The sequence below is a fragment of the Euleptes europaea genome, chromosome 10 (genome assembly GCF_029931775.1).
Source record: "Euleptes europaea isolate rEulEur1 chromosome 10, rEulEur1.hap1, whole genome shotgun sequence".
Classification (NCBI taxonomy): Eukaryota; Metazoa; Chordata; class Lepidosauria; order Squamata; family Sphaerodactylidae; genus Euleptes; species Euleptes europaea.
In genome coordinates, this window is record NC_079321.1 from 9,366,954 (window position 1) to 9,386,304 (window position 19,351).

At 45.6% G+C, this 19,351-nt stretch overlaps 1 protein-coding gene across 1 annotated transcript in view; it reads left to right on the forward strand.

The window, feature by feature from the left end:
• The first annotated feature begins 14,071 nt into the window (after positions 1 to 14,071).
• Positions 14,072 to 19,351, forward strand: part of LOC130483906 (serotriflin-like) — a 36,420-nt gene continuing 31,140 nt past the window's right edge. The window contains exon 1 of the mRNA XM_056856814.1: positions 14,072 to 14,134. Coding sequence (XP_056712792.1) covers positions 14,072 to 14,134 — 63 coding nt within the window. The remainder of the gene's footprint in view (positions 14,135 to 19,351) is intronic.

Genomic DNA, 19,351 nt, shown 5'->3' on the forward strand with positions numbered 1-19,351 from the left:
AACCTCCAGGTAATGGCAAAAAATAGACACTTCTGTACTCTCAGTAGTTCAATCCAAAAACCTAATAACCCTTGAATTCCTATTGATATGAGTAGCTTTTCTAGGCAGGAGGACCAGTATCTACCCATGGGGAGTTTATAACTATAAATACTGTGTTAAAGGAGACATAGAACAACTGAATAAATTAAGGTTTCAGTAGAGGAACTGAAGAAGGACAGAAACAGCTGTCTTCCTTGCCAGCCTGACATCCAATGAATTTTGATCCTGTTATGAAAGAAAAAAAGCTCCATAAATTAATTACATGAATATTACTTGAAGGAGACACTCTCTATACTTACCTGTATTTATATTTGTGTGGATTTGATGTGAAGCTATTATTTTTGTATGTTTCTGTATATCTTACAATATGTAGGTTGTACTTTTTACTATTTTGTAGATTTGGATATTGGAATATATTTGTGATTTACGAGATAATATTGTTTCTGTGTGATTTTGGATTGAACCTCCAGGTAGTAGCTGGAGATCCCCTGCTATTACAACTGATCTCCAGCCGACAGAGATCAGTTCACCTGGAGAAAATGGCCGCTTTGGCAATTGGACTCTATGGAATGGAAGTCCCTCCCTTCCCCATCCCTGCCCTCCCCAGGATCCGCCCCCAAAACCTCCCGCCGTGGCAAAGAGGGACTTGGCCACCCTAGTGCCATGATGCCTGCCGGCACTTCTTTTAGTGCCCACCAAGTGGTTTTAGGAAGTGGGTGGGCCCAGGTATGGTTTTGGCCAAGCAAGGCTTCTGATTGACTATTGCAGATTTGAGTAGCTGTGCAGATTTTTTTTTTAAATGCTGCTTTGGCAGCAGCTGCCACCACAGCAGAAAGATCTACACCACGTTACTGAAATTTAGCTGTGGCAATCATTTTGTCACTGGCTCCGCCTCCTGCGGCAGACATTTTGAAGCAGCCATTTTGTTGATGCCCTCACCGTACTGTGCCAGATTTCCAAATTTGCCTGCAGGCTCAAAAAGGTTGGGGACTCCTGGCTTATAGTGTGTGTGTGTGTGTGTCCCTCCCCTCCCTAAATCTTGCCCTCTTGCAGAATTGTCGCTGGGTAATGTATAAAGGTAAAGGTCCCCTGTGCAAGCACCGGGTCATTCCTGACCCATGGGGAGACGTCACATCCCGACATTTTCTAGGCAGACTTTGTTTGCGGGGTGGTTTGCCAGTGCCTTCCCCAGTCATCTTCCCTTTCCCCCCAGCAAGCTGGGTATCATTTGACCGACCTCGGAAGGATGGAAGGCCGAGTCGACCTTGAGCCGGCTACCTGAAACCAACTTCCGTTGGGATCGAACTCAGGTTGTGAGCAGAGCTTTTGACTGCAGTACTGCAGCTTAACCCTCTGCGCCACGGGGCTCCTGGGTAATGTATGCAATTTAGTTAATGGGGTAGATTAGGCACAAAATATAAATCATGCAGGCTATGAACCAATTAGTTATCTTTAAATACAGCCCTCTCTAAAACAAGGTTGAAAGCTTTTCGGATCGTGTAAGACACACACACACAAATAAGAGCAGCAATAAAAGCATGAAAGCAGCATAGAAGTTAAACCGCAGCAGAAAAGTTCATTTTAAAAATTCAGTTAAAGCAGCATAGAAAATATTTTTTGCTGTTAAGTCACATCTGACTTATGGAGACCCCTAGTTGGGTTTTCAAGGCAAGAGACGTTGGGAGGTGGTTTGTCTGCCTCCTCATCATGCCCCTGGTATTCCTTGGCGGTCTCCCCTCTAAATACTTGCCAGGGTCGAGGCTGAGAGTGTGTGACTGGCCCAAGGTCACCCAGAAAGTTTCCACGGCAGATGGGGGATTCGAACCAAGTTTTCCCAGATCCTAGTCCGACACCTTAACCACTACGCCACGCTGGCTCTCAGCATAAAAATAGAAACCGTAAAATCTGATTAAGCTTAAATCCATGTCAAGAATTTGATTAGGATCAGAGATCTAAGATGAGATAAAACAGTTTCCCAAAAAAACCCCTATCTTCTATTGTTGCCAGTGTCATGTAGGATTAGGATCTGGAGACCCAGGTTCGAATCCCTGTTCTGCAATGGAAGCTTGCTAGGTGACCTTGAGCCAGCCACATTCTCTCCACCAGACCTACCTCACAGGGTTGTTGTGAGGATAAAATGGAGGAGAGGCGGATGCTGGGAGCCACCCCGAGTCCCCACTGGGGAGAAAGGCAGGGTATGAATAAAGTAAATAAATATTGTGTAGTTACAAGTTACACTGTCTGTTCAGTCTAAGACCGGCATCAAAACTATATCATGCCCTGATTTAACACGGGTGTTTTTCCCTTTTAACATTCACAGCTCATTTGGTATAGCTCATACCAGGTTGGATGTTCAGCTACTCATTGTCCAAAAACCACTTATCCTTACTTCTACATCTGCCAGTACTGCCCTGCGTAAGTATAGATTATGAATGCACCTTTTCCCAGAGTCCCATTTACAGCCTGAACACCTGTGTCCGGGATCTGCTCCATTCATTCCAATGGGAAAAAATCAGATCCATGAGCAAAAAGGGGAACCAACTCCTGTATCAGGGGAGCTAAGATTCTCACCCTTGCTTTCGCTTTAATGCTTCGAGTATTTTTTGATACCGCAAACGAGCTGGACTCGGAAAAAATGCTCACATCAGTTCTCTTCAAGGGCAGTCCGGCATTTAGAGACAGACCACACACACATGTGAAGTGGAGGGTGCCTGGGGAGTAGGGTTGCCAACCTCCAGCTGATGGCTGGAGATCCCCTGGAATTCTGACCGATCTCCAGGCTATAGTGATCAGTGCCCCTGGAGAAAATGGCTGTTTTGGCAGGTGGACTCTAGGGCATTCCACCTAGCTGAGAACCCTTGCTCCCCAAACTCCACCCTCCCCAGGCTCCAACCCCCCCCCCCCCCCGCAAATCACCAGAAATTTCTCAACCCAGAGCTGGCGACCCTGCTGGGAAGGGGGAATTCATATTGGAAATCCCCCGCCCCCGGAAAAGGTTGATCATCTGCAGCCATTACACCTGCTTTTAAGGAACATTAGGAATTTCTCCGTGAAAGATCTCAGATCCATCCTTCCTTTGTCACATCTTCCTTGGTTTGTCCTGCTTAGCTCCTACCATATGTTATTGACTGTACTGTATGCAAATGAAAGTAACATGGGAGGGGCTGTGGCTCAGCGGTAGAGCATCTGCTTGGCATGCAGAAGGTCCCGGGTTCAATCCCTGGCATCTCCAGTTAAAAGGACCAGGCAAGTAGGTGATGTGAAAGACCTCTGCCTGAGACCCTGGAGAGCCGCTGCCGGTCTGAGTAGACAATACTGACTTTGATAGAACTAGGGGTCTGATTCAGTGTAAGGCAGCTTCATGTGTTCATGCCTGTCATGGGGATAACCTTTGTACAGAAAGAGGTGCTAGAATTCTGAACAGCCCAATTTCAAACTGCAGATGGGGAGCTGCCTTTTTAAAGCCCACCTGTGTGTTAAGTGCTGTCAAGTCGCTTCCGACTCCTGGCGACCCTATGAATCCATGTCCTCCAAAACGTCCTATCGTTAACAGCCTTGCTCAGATCTTGCAGACGGAGGGCTGGGGCTTCCTTTACAGAGCCAACCCATCTCTTGTTGGGTCTTCCTCTTCTCCTGCTGCCTTCAACGTTTCCTAGCATGATTGTCTTTTCCAGTGACTCTTGTCTTCTCATCATGTGACCACCTGGCCACTAGGGCTGTTGAATTAAAAAAAATTCGGTATAGTTCGGATTCGGCCAAATTCAGCCCGTTTAGATTCGGGATATGCCGAAGTCCGAACTCCCCCACTTCGGATCCGTTCAATTCGGCAGGAATTCAAAGTTCGGAAAAAAAATCGGCCGAATAAAGCCATTAAAAACACAATCGCGCCTTTCCATGGCTCTGGGGGGGGGCATTTTTGGGGTTAGAGGTCCCAAACTTTCAGCAGAGCTTCAAAGGACGTTTATTGAAAGACTCCCCAAGTTTTGTAAAGATTGGGTCAGGGGGGGCTGAGATATGGGCCCTGAAAGGGGTCCCCCCACCCTTAATGTGCATCTCTCAGCAGAGCTTGCCGCCCACGCACAAAGCTCCCAGCCCCGACAACAGCTGAGACGTTTGCAAAGCAACTGCAAAACAACACAACCTTGTAAAACAACACCTTTGCAACAGGGAAAACCAGAAGACACACAACTGAAACCTCCCCCCTCAAACCAGGGAGCGAGAGACTCGAGGGGGAACACACACCCCAGGCAGAACCGACGAAAGCCCCCTTTGGCTTCCCCCCCACCCACAGAAACTGCTCCCTCCCCACACACACACAGACTCTGCTTTCCCCCCACACACACACATACACAGGAGAAAAATTATAGATTAAAGCCCCCAAAGGGATCTTACTGTGGCTGTCTTCTGTTCCATCAGGACGGGCTGGGGAGGACTTGTAATCCAAGATGATTCCAATTAGGCACGGGACGTTTTGCTCTGGAAATGCACACAGGATCGGCTGATCCATTCATCCCAATAGGGAAAAGGGGAAAGGGGAAAGGGGAAAGGGGAAAGCCCATATCTCGGGACCCCCTGACCCAATGTTCACAAAACTTGGGTGGTCTCTTAAGAACACTGGTCTGAAACTCCTCTCAAAGTTTGGGATCTGCACCCCCAAAAATGCGCCCCCTGCAGCCACGGAAAGAGAAAAGGGGGGAGGCAATATTTCTGCCCCCACTGAACCCATCTTTACAAAACTTGGGTAGTATCTTAAGAATAATTGTCTGAAGCTATGCTGAAAGTTTGGGGGCTATATCCCCAAAAAAGCGCCCCCTGCAGCCACATAAATGGAAAAAGGGGGGGAGGGAAAAGGGGGAGAGCCCATATTTCGAGACCCCCTGACCCAATGTTTACAAAACTTGGGGGGTATCTTAAGAAGCTTCATCTGAAGCTCCACTGAAAGTTTGGGGTCTGTACCCCCAAAAATGCGCCCCCTGCAGCCATGGAAAGAAAAAGGGGGGAGCCCATATCTCGGGACCCCCTGACCCAATGTTTACAAAACTTGGGGGGTATCTTAAGAAGCTTCATCTGAAGCTCCACTGAAAGTTTTGTGTCTGTACCCCAAAAATATGCCCCCTGCAGCCACAGAAAGGAGCAAATGTGCACAAGCACCCCACACACACACACGAGGATTTCGCTCTCTCTCTCTCTCTCTCTCCCTGGCCGGGCCGCACATCAGCTGATTCCTCCAGTACTCAATCCTGACTGATTGGCCAGAAGAAGACCCAGCTTGGCCACCGATTGGCCGGGGGAGGAGAATGCTGCTTACTGACGGTTATGCTGCTTACTGACGGCCGAATTTGCCGAATTTATTCGCGAACTCCCGAACTCACTGAATTCGGCCCCCCCGGTTGCCCCCAGTTTTGAGTTCGGTTCCTCCCGAACTAAAAACCACCGAATCAGGGGAAATTCGGCTGATTTTCAGTTCGGGCCGAACCGAATCAGCAGCCCTATTGGCCACATAAAAAGGTCAGGGTAACAGCTGTGCAAAAGCTTCTTCTTTGATTTGCTAGTTTTCCATATGCAGGGAGTCTTATATGTCAGTATGCAACTCCCCACGTGCAAGTTGATGTGTTTCGTATATAGGGTTGCCAGCTCCGAGTTGGGAAATACCTGGAGAGTTTGGGGGCAGAGCCTGAGGGGAGTGGGGAAGGGGAGGAGAGAGACTTCAATGCTATAGAGTCCAATTGCCAAAGCGGCCATTTTCTCCAGGTGAACTGATGTCTATCAGCTGGAGATCAGTTGTAATAGTGGGGAATCTCCAGCTACTACCTGGAGGTTGGCAACCCTATTGTGTAGGCAGTATGTAATGTAGACTGGCTCATACTTTACCATAATTTTATTCATAAAGATCCTTTATTGCAAATGATGTGTTGAATTTTAAATCAAGGCTGAAATACAATTGAGTTCTGACAACACTATGAAATTAATCTGTCAAAGTCATTCTCCGTGGCATTTTATCTATCTTTTATGATCTGTACTTGGATAATAAAATGGATGGTGCTTTGTGATTTCAGCGGGAACAGGCAAGATCAAATCGCAAGACCCTACAAAGAAGGCCCAAGCTGTCAAGACTGCCCTGGGAAGTGTGAGAATAAACTGTGCAGTAAGTTATTAATGGTTTTCAGCTCATTCCTGAGCGGAATGGATGCGCCGGTCATAGGAGACAGCGCAGCTGTGCTGCCTCCAAAGAAGGTTTTCCCCCCACACACACTGGGGACAAAACCGCCTTGCGGCAGGAAAAATCCCAAAAGGTGGTGTATCTCACCAAAATAAAAAAGGGGCGTTCCTGGGCCGATAGGGCTTTGGAGCCCACCTAAAGGCGGCTCCTCCCCCAGCCCAGCACCAGAACGCCCCGGGAACTCCCTGGGAACACCGTCCGGAGGCCGGCATGAGATTGTGTCGGCATCCCTGGGCCACGCTGCCAGAGCAGCGCAGAGAGGATGGCATCCGGGCTTCCCTGCTGACATCTGGGCTGCTCTGAGAGGCATAAGTGGGACGGCCGCCGCCAGCCATCCCACTTACGCCGGCGCAGCCCCTTTTTTGCCTCTTGAGGTCTTTACGCCAAAGAGCTCAGGAATCGGCTGATAATCTCCTCTTGACAATAATAACCCTCTTCCAAATAGGGTTGCCAACTCTAAGTTTGGAAGTTCCTGGAGATTTGGGGTTGGAGCCTGAGTAGGGCTGGGTTTCGGGATGGGAGGACGAATACCATACATCTCCCTCTCCAAAGCAGCCATTTTATTTTCTAATATTTCTTTCTTTTATAAAACAACAGAAAAAGAATAGGGGGGAAAACTCAAAATCCGGCAATGAAATAAAATTTTAAAAAGAAAAAAGAAAAGAAAGTATATATAAAACAGAGACTAACATCTCTATTTTAAGAACAGTGGTGGCAGATCCATACATAGGTTTCTATAATTGTTTCCAAATATCTAAAAATAAGTCCTTATATGAATGTCATCTACATGCCATGCTTTCAAGAGAGCCAGCATGGTGTAGTGGTTAAGAGCGGTGGTTTGGAGCAGTGGACTCTAATCTGGAGAACCAGGTTTGATTCCCCGCTCCTCCACATGAGTGGCTGACTCTAATCTGGTGATCCGGGTTCGATTTTCCACTCCTCCACATGAAGCCAGCTGGGTGACCTTGGGCTAGTCACAGCTCTCTCAGCCCCACCTACCTCACAGGGTGTCTGTTGTGGAGAGAGGAAGGGAAAGTGATTGTAAGCTGGTTTGATTCTTCCTTAAGTGGTAGAGAAAGTCAGCATATAAAGACCAATTCTTCTTCTTCTTCTTCTTCTTCTTCTTCTTCTTCTAGTAAAAATAATAACAATAACATCATAGAGTTGGAAGGAACCACCAGGGTCATCTAGTCCAGCCCCCTGCACAATGCAGGAAATTCACAACTACCTCCACCCTCAGTGACCACCACTACATGACCTGAAGATGACCAAGATGCGTTCCCTGTCATCATCTGCGTTAGATTATAGAATCAGCATTGCTGACAGATGGCCATCTAACCTCTTCTTTAAAACCTCCAGGGAAGGAGAGCTCACCACCTCCCAAGGAAGCCTGTCCAACTGAGGAACCACTCTAACTGTTAGAAAATTCTTCCTAATGTCCAGATGGAAACTCTTTTGATTTAATTTCAACCCATTGTTTCTGGTCCGACCTTCTGGGGCAACAGAAAACAAGTCGGCACCCTCCTCTATGTGACAGCCCTTCAAGTACTTGAAGATGGTTATCATATCCCCTCTCAGTTTTCTCCTCTTCAGGCTAAACATCCCCAGCTCCTTCAACCTTTCCTCATATGATTTGGTCTCCAGACCCCTCACCATCTTTGTTGCCCTCCTCTGGACACATTCCAGCTTGTCTACATCTTTCTTAAATTGCGATGCCCAAAACTGAACACAGTACTCTAGGTGAGGTCTAACCAGAGCAGAGTAAAGCAATATCAGCACTTTGTGTGATCTGGACACTATGCATCTGTTGATACAGCCCAAGATCGCATTTGCCTTTTTAGCTACTGAATCACACTGCTGACTCATGTTGTGTTTGCTCTAATAAGGCCCCAAGATCCTTTTCACACACACTACTGCTCAGACAAGTCTCCCCCATCCTATAATTACGCATTTGATTTTTCGTACCTAAATGTAGAACTTTACATTTATCTGTGTTGAAGTGCATTTTATTAGTTTTAGCCCAGTTCTCCAGCCTGTCAAGATCATCTTGTATTAGGGTTGCCAGGTGCCTCTTTTCCTCCGGTGGGAGGCTTTCACGTTCAAGTGTGCGCGCGTGTGTGTGTGCATGTGCGGCACTTCCGGTTTAGAACCGGAAATGCCACCCCGCAAAGGGCCTTTACCTCTTAGTTTGAGTGGTAAAGCGGCCCTTTACCACTCAAACTAAGAGGTAAAGGCCCCTCGCGAGGCAGAATTTCCGCCATTGAAGTCCCTCCCCTCCCCAAACCCCGCCCTCCTCAAGCTCCACCGCCAAATATCCAGGTATTTCCCAACCTAGAGCTGGCAACCCTAGCACTTTGGCAATCGGACTCTATGGCAAACCCTAATTGCAGCATTACTGAAACAATGTATTGAGCAGAATGTAACAACATCAAGGGTGGTTTTCTTTTTCACATGTCTAACTTTGGTTTGGTTTCTTCCAGCCAACCCGTGCAAGTATACGGATACTACCCATGAATGCCAGACACTGAAAACGCTGTTTACCTGTAAACATGCAATGTTAAAGAAACAGTGCCGAGCCACCTGTCGCTGCAAAAATTCAATTGCATAACATGCACGTGAACGCTACAGCATCACTCCTGAAATCACTCTTGTTAATGGAAGAAATCAGAAATTCAGCATGGAAAAGAGGCTCCCAATCCCACCCTTCTAAAACTGGTCAAAGTTTAGCCTTTAATTTATTCATGTCAAAAAAGAGCATTGCCCAAAGTTATTTGCGAAGCGGGAAAGAGAAATTTGCTAACCCATCAGTTCACTTCCTTTTCTCCCCCCCTCCTTCTTTTAAAGGAAATGCTAAGCATTTATGTACTGGAAAGTGCTCGTTATTCCTCTCCCTAACAAATTCAGTTTAGTTTTCAGTTCTGGTTAACATAATAAAGGTTGTTGTGTGTGGTATGTTAATCTAGAGTGTTGTTCAGTAAACTAGACATTGATTTTGTGACTTCTTCAAATTGTCCATGACTCTGACTATAGTTACGAACTGGTATATTCTTCTCTAATGCCAACCGGAGTTTTCCAACCGATTTTTGTGTAAAGTTAGGAAATAACTGCATGAAACTTTAATGTTAAGTATCCATCCTTGAGTTTCATCTGGAAACCTCACCGTTTCTTTCAATGGCAAAAGTAAAGGCTATCTTGCAAAATAAATGCATTGCTTAACGTCACTGATGCCCATTTGTCTTTGCTCTTAAGTCTTCACTATTTCAGAGACAATCACCCACAGTTAAAATCCAGTAGCTAACTGGTGCAGTGGTTAAGAGCGGCAGACTCTAAACTGGAGAACCAGGTTCGATTCCCCACTCCTCCACATGAAGCCTGCTGGGTGACCTTGGGCCGGTCACAGTGAACTCTCTCAGACCAACTGGAGTCTTGACAACCCTCTAGTGTCACTCAAAAACAAACGCAGCACTGGGGGACCAAACCAACAAATTTATAATGATTATAATAGTACAATAGGTGACCTATTAAACAACATAGGCAGGTAAGTATCACAAAAGTTCATATAAAGAACATGAGAATGCATCTCTATAGGAAACCCAAACTATAGGAAACCCATGTACGCCTGGAGATCAGTTGTAATAGAATCATCCTCGCTGCTCTCCTTTGCACCCACTCGATTCTGTCCACATCCTTTTTGAAGTGAGGCCTCCAGAACTGCACACAGTACTCCAGATGCGGCCTGACCAATGCAGCATACAGCGGAACTATGACATCTTGCAGGAGATGTCCAGCCACCACCTGGAATTTGGCAAACCTAGCTAGGGATGGAAGTAAATATGGCTGTGTTTGCTGATGGTAAGTGAGAACGTGGCTCTCCACAACCCACAGAAGGAATTTCCCTGATCTGTACCGTGGTGTGGTTTGAACAGAGTAGGAAGATCACCACTTAATTCTGGTAAATGAGTTTCCTGGATTGTACCTGGACCATACCTCTGGAACAAAATGACAGAACTTACAGCAAACTGTTCAAGGAAGGTAGGTTTTAACTGACATGGTTGGTTATACCTCATTACCACGTCCTAGGGTTGTCATCTTCTATCATGCTTACATAAAGCATTATCAAAGGGCACAAAATGATGTTAGGACGCATTGTTGAACATTTATTGCTTATCAAGTAATCCTTTGTCTACAGTATGTTCTGTACATTGTCCAAGAAGGAGAACAGAATGTCCATCCAACTGTTGTTAGTTCTTACAAAACAAATCATGAGGTGGCCTTAGGAAAGCGGCTCAGTTTGCTATCTGTAGTATGGGAATAATAATAATAATAATAATAATAATAATAATAATAATTCTGGTCTACCTTACAAGACTGTCGTAAGGGTTACTGTAATGACAACTCCAGAAGTAGCTGTTTTAGTCTAGCACAGCAAAAATAAGCAGGAGTGTTCTGGCACCTTAAAGATTAAAAAGAGTTTAAGCCTTACGTGAAGGTGAACACATGAAGCTGCCTTATACTGAATCAGACTCTTGGTTCATCGAAGTCAGTATTGTCTATTCAGACTGGCAGCAGCTCTCCAGGGTCTCAAGCAGAGAAAGCTGTCATACTGAATCAGTAGAGTTGCCAGCTCTGGGTTGGGAAATACCTGGAGATTTTGGGGGTGGAGCCTGAGGAGGGTGAACTGATCTCTATCGGCTGTAGATCAGTTGTAACAGCAGGAGATCTCCAGCCACCACCTGGAGGTTGACAACCCTATAGATCATTGGTACGTCAAGGTCAGTATGGCTACTCAGTCTGGCAGCAGCTTTCCAAGGTCTCAGGTGAAGGCCTTTCACACCACCTGCTGCCCTGTCCTTTTTAACTGAAGATGCCGGGAACTGAACCTGGGGTCTTCTGTGTGGAAAGCAGAGGCCCTTCCATTGTGCCACAGCATCTCTACTGGCACAAACTTTTAACAACTAGAGCCCACTTTATGGTATGCATGTAATGGGTCCTGATTAGGCATAATGCCATTTAAAAAAAAAAAATCAGTTTGGGGCAGTAGGGTCCAATGGGCATAGAATACATATAGGGTGAGATATATTATATACAATTACAATGTAACCATGAAAGGGATCATAATAGGATTTCTCCCCTGCTCTGTAGTTTTCTTGAGCTGCTTTTGTAATAGCTGAGGAATTCCAGGTCCTTGTCAAGTTCTTGGAAGACAGTATCAAACTTCCTGATGTACTCTAATTCAGCAGTTTCATGCTGGAACCATCCTTTGCAGTTCTTCTGCTGAGAATCGTGACTTCCAGATAAACGTAACAGTGGGTTTTAGAATAACAGAATCATAGAATTGGAAGGGACAACCAGGGTCACCTAGTCCAACCCCCTGCACAATGCAGGAAATTCACAACAACCTCCTTCCCCCACACCCCCAGTGACTCCTACTCCATGCCCAGAAGATGGCCAAGATGCCCTCCCTCTCATGATCTGCCTGAGGTCATAGAATCAGCATTGCTGACAGATGGCCATCTAGCTTCTGCTTAAAAACCTCCAGGGAAGAAGAGCTCACCTCCCGAGGAAGCCTGTTCCACTGAGGAACCGCTCTAACTGTCAGAACATTCTTCCTAAATTCTTCTTGGGAGGCTGGAAAGTTCTCCCACTAAACACTGCCATTTTTAACATCCAGTTTGTGTCCATTTATTCTTTCACATTGGGACTGACCTGTTTGTGCAATGTAAAGAGAAGAAGGGCACCATTGACACGTGAGGGCGTGTATCACATTGGAGGATGAGCTAGCTCAAAATAATGTGGCTGATGTTATTGGGTTAATAAACCCAAACCTCAAAAATACTGAAAAAATTTGACCCAGATGGGAGCGGCAAAAACAATGCACCCCTGCCTTCCTGTTGGAAAAACATGTTTCTTGAATAGGAGGGGGGGCATTGCTTTTGCTATGGGCAGCAGCTAAAGTAACGCTCCCCCGCCTTCCTATGGTACTCCCAGGAAGGCAGGCGGGGTGGTGGTTCATTAAGATCCATGTTGCCAAGCCTGGCAGCATGGATCTCAGTGAAGCTCCTCCCACCCACTTTCCCAGGACTCCCGGGAAGGCGGGCGTGGGAGCTTTGTTAAGATCCATGCTGCCAAGCCTGGCAGTGTGGATCAAAGTGAAGCTGCCCCCCACCTGCCTTCCCGGGACTCCCGAATAACCCGAATACCTGTTCGGGTTATTCGGAAAGGGGCTATCCAGCTTTGGGGAGATTCCCCTTTCCCCCTATTCGGCTTCAATTAAACCCGAAGAAAGCCAAAGGGGCTTATTTCAGGTTTATTTGCGGCTCGGTAAAACCGATATGCACAACCCTACTTGATGTTGTTATAGAACGGCATCACACTTGAACTGGCAGCATGAGCTGGCCATGTATTTGCAGAGAAAGTTCAGGATGTTTTAAAAAAAAGCTGGCTGCTACAGACATAGATTTGTCTTTCGGGCACTTGTTTCGAAAGCAGGAAGTGTTCCTACTATATATACGCTGCTCCAGGGCAGTTTATGTTCAATTCCAGGCACGGCTCTTCAGAAGACGCAAAAGAACCACACTGAAAAGGTAATATAGACAAGCCTTTTTGTAAGTGGCAAGAATCCTGTTGACTGAATCAGTGGTTCACATTTCAAACTTGTTTTGAAATAATCTTTTAAATAAAATTTATCGTTTAGAAGAAGAAGAAGGGTTGGTTTTTATATGCCGACTTTCTCTACTTTTTAGGAGAATCAAACTGGCTTTCAATCTCTTTCCTTTCCCCTCCCCACAACAGACACCCTGTGAGTTAGGTGGGGCTGAGAGAGTTCAGAAAGAACTGTGATTAGCCCAAGGTCACCCAGCAGGCTTCATGTGGAGGAGTGCGGTTCTCCAGATTAGAGTCCGCTGCTCATGTGGAGGAGTGGGGAATCAAACCTGGTTCATCAGATTAGAGTTCGGTCCTCATAGGGAGGAATGGGGAATCAAACCCAGTTCATCAGATTAGAGTTCGCTGCTCATGTGGAAGAATGGGGAATCAAACCCGGTTCACCAGATTAGAGTTAGATGCTCAGATGGAGGAATGGGGAATCAAACCCGGTTCACCAGATTAGAGTTAGATGCTCAGATGGAGGAATGGGGAATCGAACCCGGTTCACCAGATTAGAGTTAGATGCTCAGATGGAGGAATGGGGAATCGAACCCGGTTCACCAGATTAGAGTTAGATGCTCAGATGGAGGAATGGGGAATCGAACCCGGTTCACCAGATTAGAGTTAGATGCTCAGATGGAGGAATGGGAAATCGAACCCGGTTCACCAGATTAGAGTTAGATGCTCAGATGGAGGAATGGGGAATCGAACCCGGTTCACCAGATTAGAGTTAGATGCTCAGATGGAGGAATGGGAAATCGAACCCGGTTCACCAGTTTAGAGTTAGATGCTCAGATGGAGGAATGGGAAATCGAACCCGGTTCACCAGATTAGAGTTAGATGCTCAGATGGAGGAATGGGGAATCAAACCCAGTTCTCCAAATTAGAGTCCACCGCTCCTAACCACTACCCCACACTGGCCCCCAGAACTGCTGCGGGGACCTGATCGGGGAAGCAGTACAGAGGAAAGGGTGTTTGATTCCTCAGCCTGAAAAAGTTGATTATAGCCTCAGTTGGGGGGGGAGTTATAAACCCATTAGTGAGGCATTTAAATCGGGGAAATGCAACATCAAGAGAGGGTTAAATACCTTCTCCTCCCATATCATTTCCCTGATAAAAGTAACCGTCCACCAACGTTCATGAGAATGGGTAATACAAGAGTGAAAAATGTGGGTCCTCGCAGGTTTCTCCTTCAGAAACTTCTATCACAATAATGGATGTACGTACGAGGTAAATTTTAGTGCTTTTTCTAAATGTTTGACTGGGCAGATAAGCCACAGTTGAAGGTAAAACAACATGTTTGATTTAATAGGGGAAAAATAGGAATTCACCATACTAATATGTAGAATGTTTCAGCTTAAATGGGTAAAATGACTCTCAACTACGAACTAACAATTTCAACCTTTCCCCACTAAGGGACTGAATACTTCGTAACTGGCCAAAATACAGTAAGCAGAGGTGAGATTCTGGCTTTCTTTCCCCAGAACATTTGCTTCAGGTTAGGTTACTCAGGTTTCCTGAAAGATGCAGGTTTACCCTTTCGCCTCACAGTCCAGGTTGATTCTGTGCTTCTGGCTTTTACCAGGGTGCTTATTTATCACCTAAAAATAAGATTTCTTCTCTAAGCCTACCGAAATCCTACCCACAAGCCAAATAAAAATCCTAGCTACTCTTATCCAGAACCAAAAATTCCCTGTCTAAGGAAAGAATTTTTTCCTCCTCCTTTTAAAAACAGGGCTGGTTCACACACTCCCACCCAGTGGGAATTAGTTGAGGAGACAGAGCTAGCAAAAGGGAGTAACTGGGATCTATAATCCGTGTATACCAGGCTCAATCCTGAGCAAACTCTCAAATAAGCAGGCAGTGGTTCAATTTAAAGGTTTGTTTTTTTTAAAGTAAAGAATAAAAAAATAAAGAATATACCTTCCAAGCACTGAACATACAAACATAAACCACATAAGAGCTAAGAGAGAAAAGGTGGAATGTTGGACAGGGTTCGGGGATGGGTGATATTTACTTGTTTTAAAGAGATGTCCAGGGAAAGCAGTGCTGAAGAGGGAAGCGGCCGGCATTTCTGGGAGCGAAGGAAAGGAGCCTACACATAAGTGGTAGTGCAGGCACAGATCCAACACGCACACTATGAATGGCCAAAGGACCAGTATTTATACCCCAAAATGGGTCCTGAGGCTGTATGAGGTAAGTTGGCAGGAAAGCCAGAGACAAAGAATTGATTGCTTTTCCAGGATCTGGACAAAAAGAGAGGCGAGGCATGATGTGTTGTCAGGATCCAAGAGAATGCCTGCGCTTTTGTGAGACACAGATGAAGAAGTGAGCTGTGATTCATGAAAGCTCGTACCCTAACAGAAAATTTGTTAGTCTTTAAGGTGGACTCTTTCTCTTTTCTCCTGAATACTGATTGACTGCTGGGATGGTTGCACCTAAGATAATTAATGGTCAGCTCAGAGAGCACTGGTTAAGAAGAAGAAGAAGAGTTGGTTTTTATGTGCCGACTTTCTCTGCCACTTAAGGGAGACTCAAACCGGCTTACAATCACCTTCCCTTCCCCTCCCCACAACAGACACCCTGTGAGGTAGGTGAGGCTGAGAGAGCTCTAAGCTGTGACTAGCCCAAGGTCACCCAGCTGGCTTCATGTGGAGGAGTGGGGAATCAAACCTGGTTCTCCAGATCAGACTTCACTGCTCCAAACCACCACTCTTAACCATTACACCACGCTGGCTCCCTAGGGGTGACACAAAGGAGACTAGCCAGCCCCATTGTCTAGCCAGGCACACCTTTGGGACGTGGGAAAAGTACAGCTGTCAACTGCTTTCCTGCCCAAATTATACACACAAGATGCATCCCAAAATTCTCTGAGAGGCATCAATTTTGCGGAGAGCAGTAACTTGCTTTGCTGCCAGTCTTTGGTCCCTATGCCATCCATGGCACCCCTTAGTGTGTGTGTGTGGGGAGTCTGGCAACTTACACTCTGATTGGCTGACAATGTAATCATTCTCTGAGAATCACTTGGATTTGCCCAAGGCTATAATCACAAATATTGGTTCAGAGCCCTTGAGGGACTTTTGGGAGATGATTGCCACATATATTTTCTGGTTCTTGTAGGTTATCTGGGCTGTGTGACCATGGTCTTAGTATTTTCTTTCCTGACGTTTCGCCAGCAGCTGTGGCAGGCATCTTCCGAGGAGTAACACTGAAGGACAGTGTCTCTCAGTGTCAAGTGTGTAGGAAGAGTAATATATACCGGTAGTCAGAAAGGGGTTGGGTTTGAGCTGAATCATTGTCCTGCAAAAAGTACCAAAGGTAATGTGCTAATCGCCAGCCACAGCTGCTGGCGAATTGTCAGGAAAGAAAATACCAAGACCACGGTCACACAGCCCGGATAACCTACAAAAACCAATGAACTCTGACCGTGAAAGACTTCAACAATATATATATTTTCTGTCTTATTTCTGGCTCCTTATCTTCTGATGAGAGTTACACATTCCTGTTTTTAGTTTTGTCATGAAAGCATTTACCAGTTCATTAGCTGCACAGTTAATTTTCCAAGCATGTGCATGAACCATCAAAGAGGCCAAACATGGTTTTGCTCCATATCCAATAAATTCTGAAATAGTCCTACTGAGGAAGTAAGAGATTATTCAAGGCCATTTCTACACAAATTCAGGGGCATAGTGTAAGGGGTTAGGGTTGCCAGCTCCGGGTTAGGAAATACTTGGAGACTTTGGGGGTGGAGCCTGAGGAGAGTGGGGTTTGGGGAGAGGAGGGACTTCAGTGGGGTATGGTAATTGCCATCAAGTAGCTTCCGACTCATGGCGACCCTATGAATCAATGTCATAAAACTCCACAGTACTTACCATACAGTTTTCAAGCATGGCCCAGTTGAGGATACCAACCTCCAGGTGGAAGTCTGCAGTTCTCCTAGAATTAAAACTGATTTCCAGACTACATGGCGTAGTGGTTGAGAGCAGTGGACTCTGATCTGGAGAACCAGGTTGGGTTCCCCACTCTTCTACATGAGCAGCAGACTCTAATCTGGAGAACCGGGTTGGATTCCCCACTCCTCCCCATGAAGCCTGCTGAGTGACCTTGGGCTAGTCACAGCTCTCTTAGAACTCTCTCAGCCCCACCTACCTAACAAGGTGTCTGTTGTGGGAGAGGAAAGGAAGGGGACTGTAAGCCTGTTTGATTCTCCTTTAAAAAGGCAGGGAAAATTGGCATCTAAAAACCAACTCTTCTTCTCCTCCTCTTCCTCCTCCTTCTCCTCCTCCTCCTCCTCCTACAAAAATCAGTTTCCCTGGAGAAAATGGATATTTTGGAGAGTGGACTGTATGGCATTGTGCCCCACTGAGGTCCCTCCACTCCCCAAACCCTGCCCTCCCCAGGCTTTACCCCAAGTAGGGGTGCTTGGCCTAGCCCAGTGAGAAGGAGGGGGCAGGAACATGGAGGGAGTATGCAATGTCATCGTCATCACCAATGCTGCTACATTATTTCCAGTTAAAACCGGGAAGTGACAAAAGGTAGTGCTACCTTCTACTATAGAGTTTCCAGAAATTCCTAGAGCTACTCTACATCGCTTCCAGTCCTGGGAACACCTAATAAATAGTAAATTGAACTTTCTAGGTTTTCCCCTGCAACTTCCGATTAGTTCTAGTAAGCAAAAATTCAGCAGTGAAATAAGGAGAAGACTTTTAAACTTGGATTTCGGTAGTACTCAGTGTAGAGCATATAGAATCTATTCCACTGTTACAACGGGAATTCCTCCACCAGAAGTTCTTCCCATATTCTTTAATCTCTTAACTTCCCCAACTTGAAGACGTGCTTTCACCCTAGCAAGACTAAATGCATTCCCCACACAGGTTTTAAATGGCCGCTTTCTAAAAATCCCATTCAGCAAGCGCCTGTGTGTCTACGGAGTTGGTGAAATTGAAACCCCACGGCATCTACTTCTTGTTTGTAAAAATTGGAATAAGGGGAGAACCAGATAGATCACACCCATTCTAACAAAGTATAATCTTCCTTTAGAACTCTGGATTGTCCCTTTTCTCTTATCAGATCTAACGATAGATACCGAGGAAATTTATTAGGTGGCAAAATACTTAACTCAAGTAATGGCTTTAAAACTGTTCTGCTAAATGGTACAGGTCTTTTGCTCCAAGAGGTATTGTTGAACTTGTATAATTTCATTATATGTATTTTATGTATTTATGAATTTTAGGTATTTTATAAGTGTATGTGTATTTGCTTATGTATTTGCTTATGGCTTTGTTAATGAGCAATAAACCAAACTTAACAGAAGTGATGTACTGATGTTGGCGGTGTCTCTAGGTTTTCTTTTATTTTCCTCCTGCCGCTGCGTGGAGTGGCAGTGGTAAATGGGGTTTGCCAGTTGGTGATTACACAGGTTAATGAAGATCATAATCCTATTTACTGGTTGTTTTCCCCACAGAAATGCTTTTTCTAACCACAGTTCTGCTCTTGGCTGCTGTTCTGGACCATTCTCTAGGAGAGGTATGAGCCAAATACCGTATATATCTGACCTGTGGTGGCCGTGTGGGCTAGAGGTGTCTTTATCAAGAGCTTATGATGACTTGGAACTTCACAGATTCTGGGAATATTGTCACACTTAGTACTCCTGACCCTCATTATTAACAGTTTATCGCATCAAATTTCAAAGGAGCAAGTCTTTAAAGGGGAATGGATGGAGCATATAAAGTAAAGAGAGCCAGCGTGGTGTAGTGGTTAAGAGCGGTGGTTTGGAGCGGTGGACTCTGATCTGGCGAACCGGGTTTGATTCCCCACTCCTCCACATGAGTGACGAACACTAATCCAGTGAACCAGATTTGTTTCCCCGCTCTAACACATGAAGCCAGCTGGGTGACCTTGGGCTAGTCACACTCTCTCAGCCCCACCTAGCTCACAGGGTGTCTGTTGTGAGGAGGGGAAGGGAAGGCGATTGTAAGCTTGCAAGCTTGATTCTTCCTTAAGTGATAGAGAAAGTTGGCATATAAAAACAAACTCTTCTTCTTCTTCATTTGGCAACCCTGAATTCTAATATTCTGGGAGAGGACTAACAAATCAGTACTGTCAGGTTGGACATGCAGTTCCCATTGCTGGAGGACATATCGAGCATACCGTACAGAATAGATTATGTGATAAGCCATATAATGCTCACTCATGCAACTTGAGAGCTCTCTCAGCCCCACCTCCCTCACAGGGTGCCTGTTGTGGGGAGGGGAAGGGAAAGAGATTGTAAGCTGGTTTGATTCTCCCTTAAGTGGCAGAGAAAGTCGGAACAAAAGCCTAAAAACAAAACCTAAAAACCTAAAAAACAAAAGCTGTTTACCCGAGGTTGGGTGAGAGGAAGATTTATATAAGTCTATGTAGAAATATTACAAATATAATTTATTAGAAGCACTATGCAAAATTTAA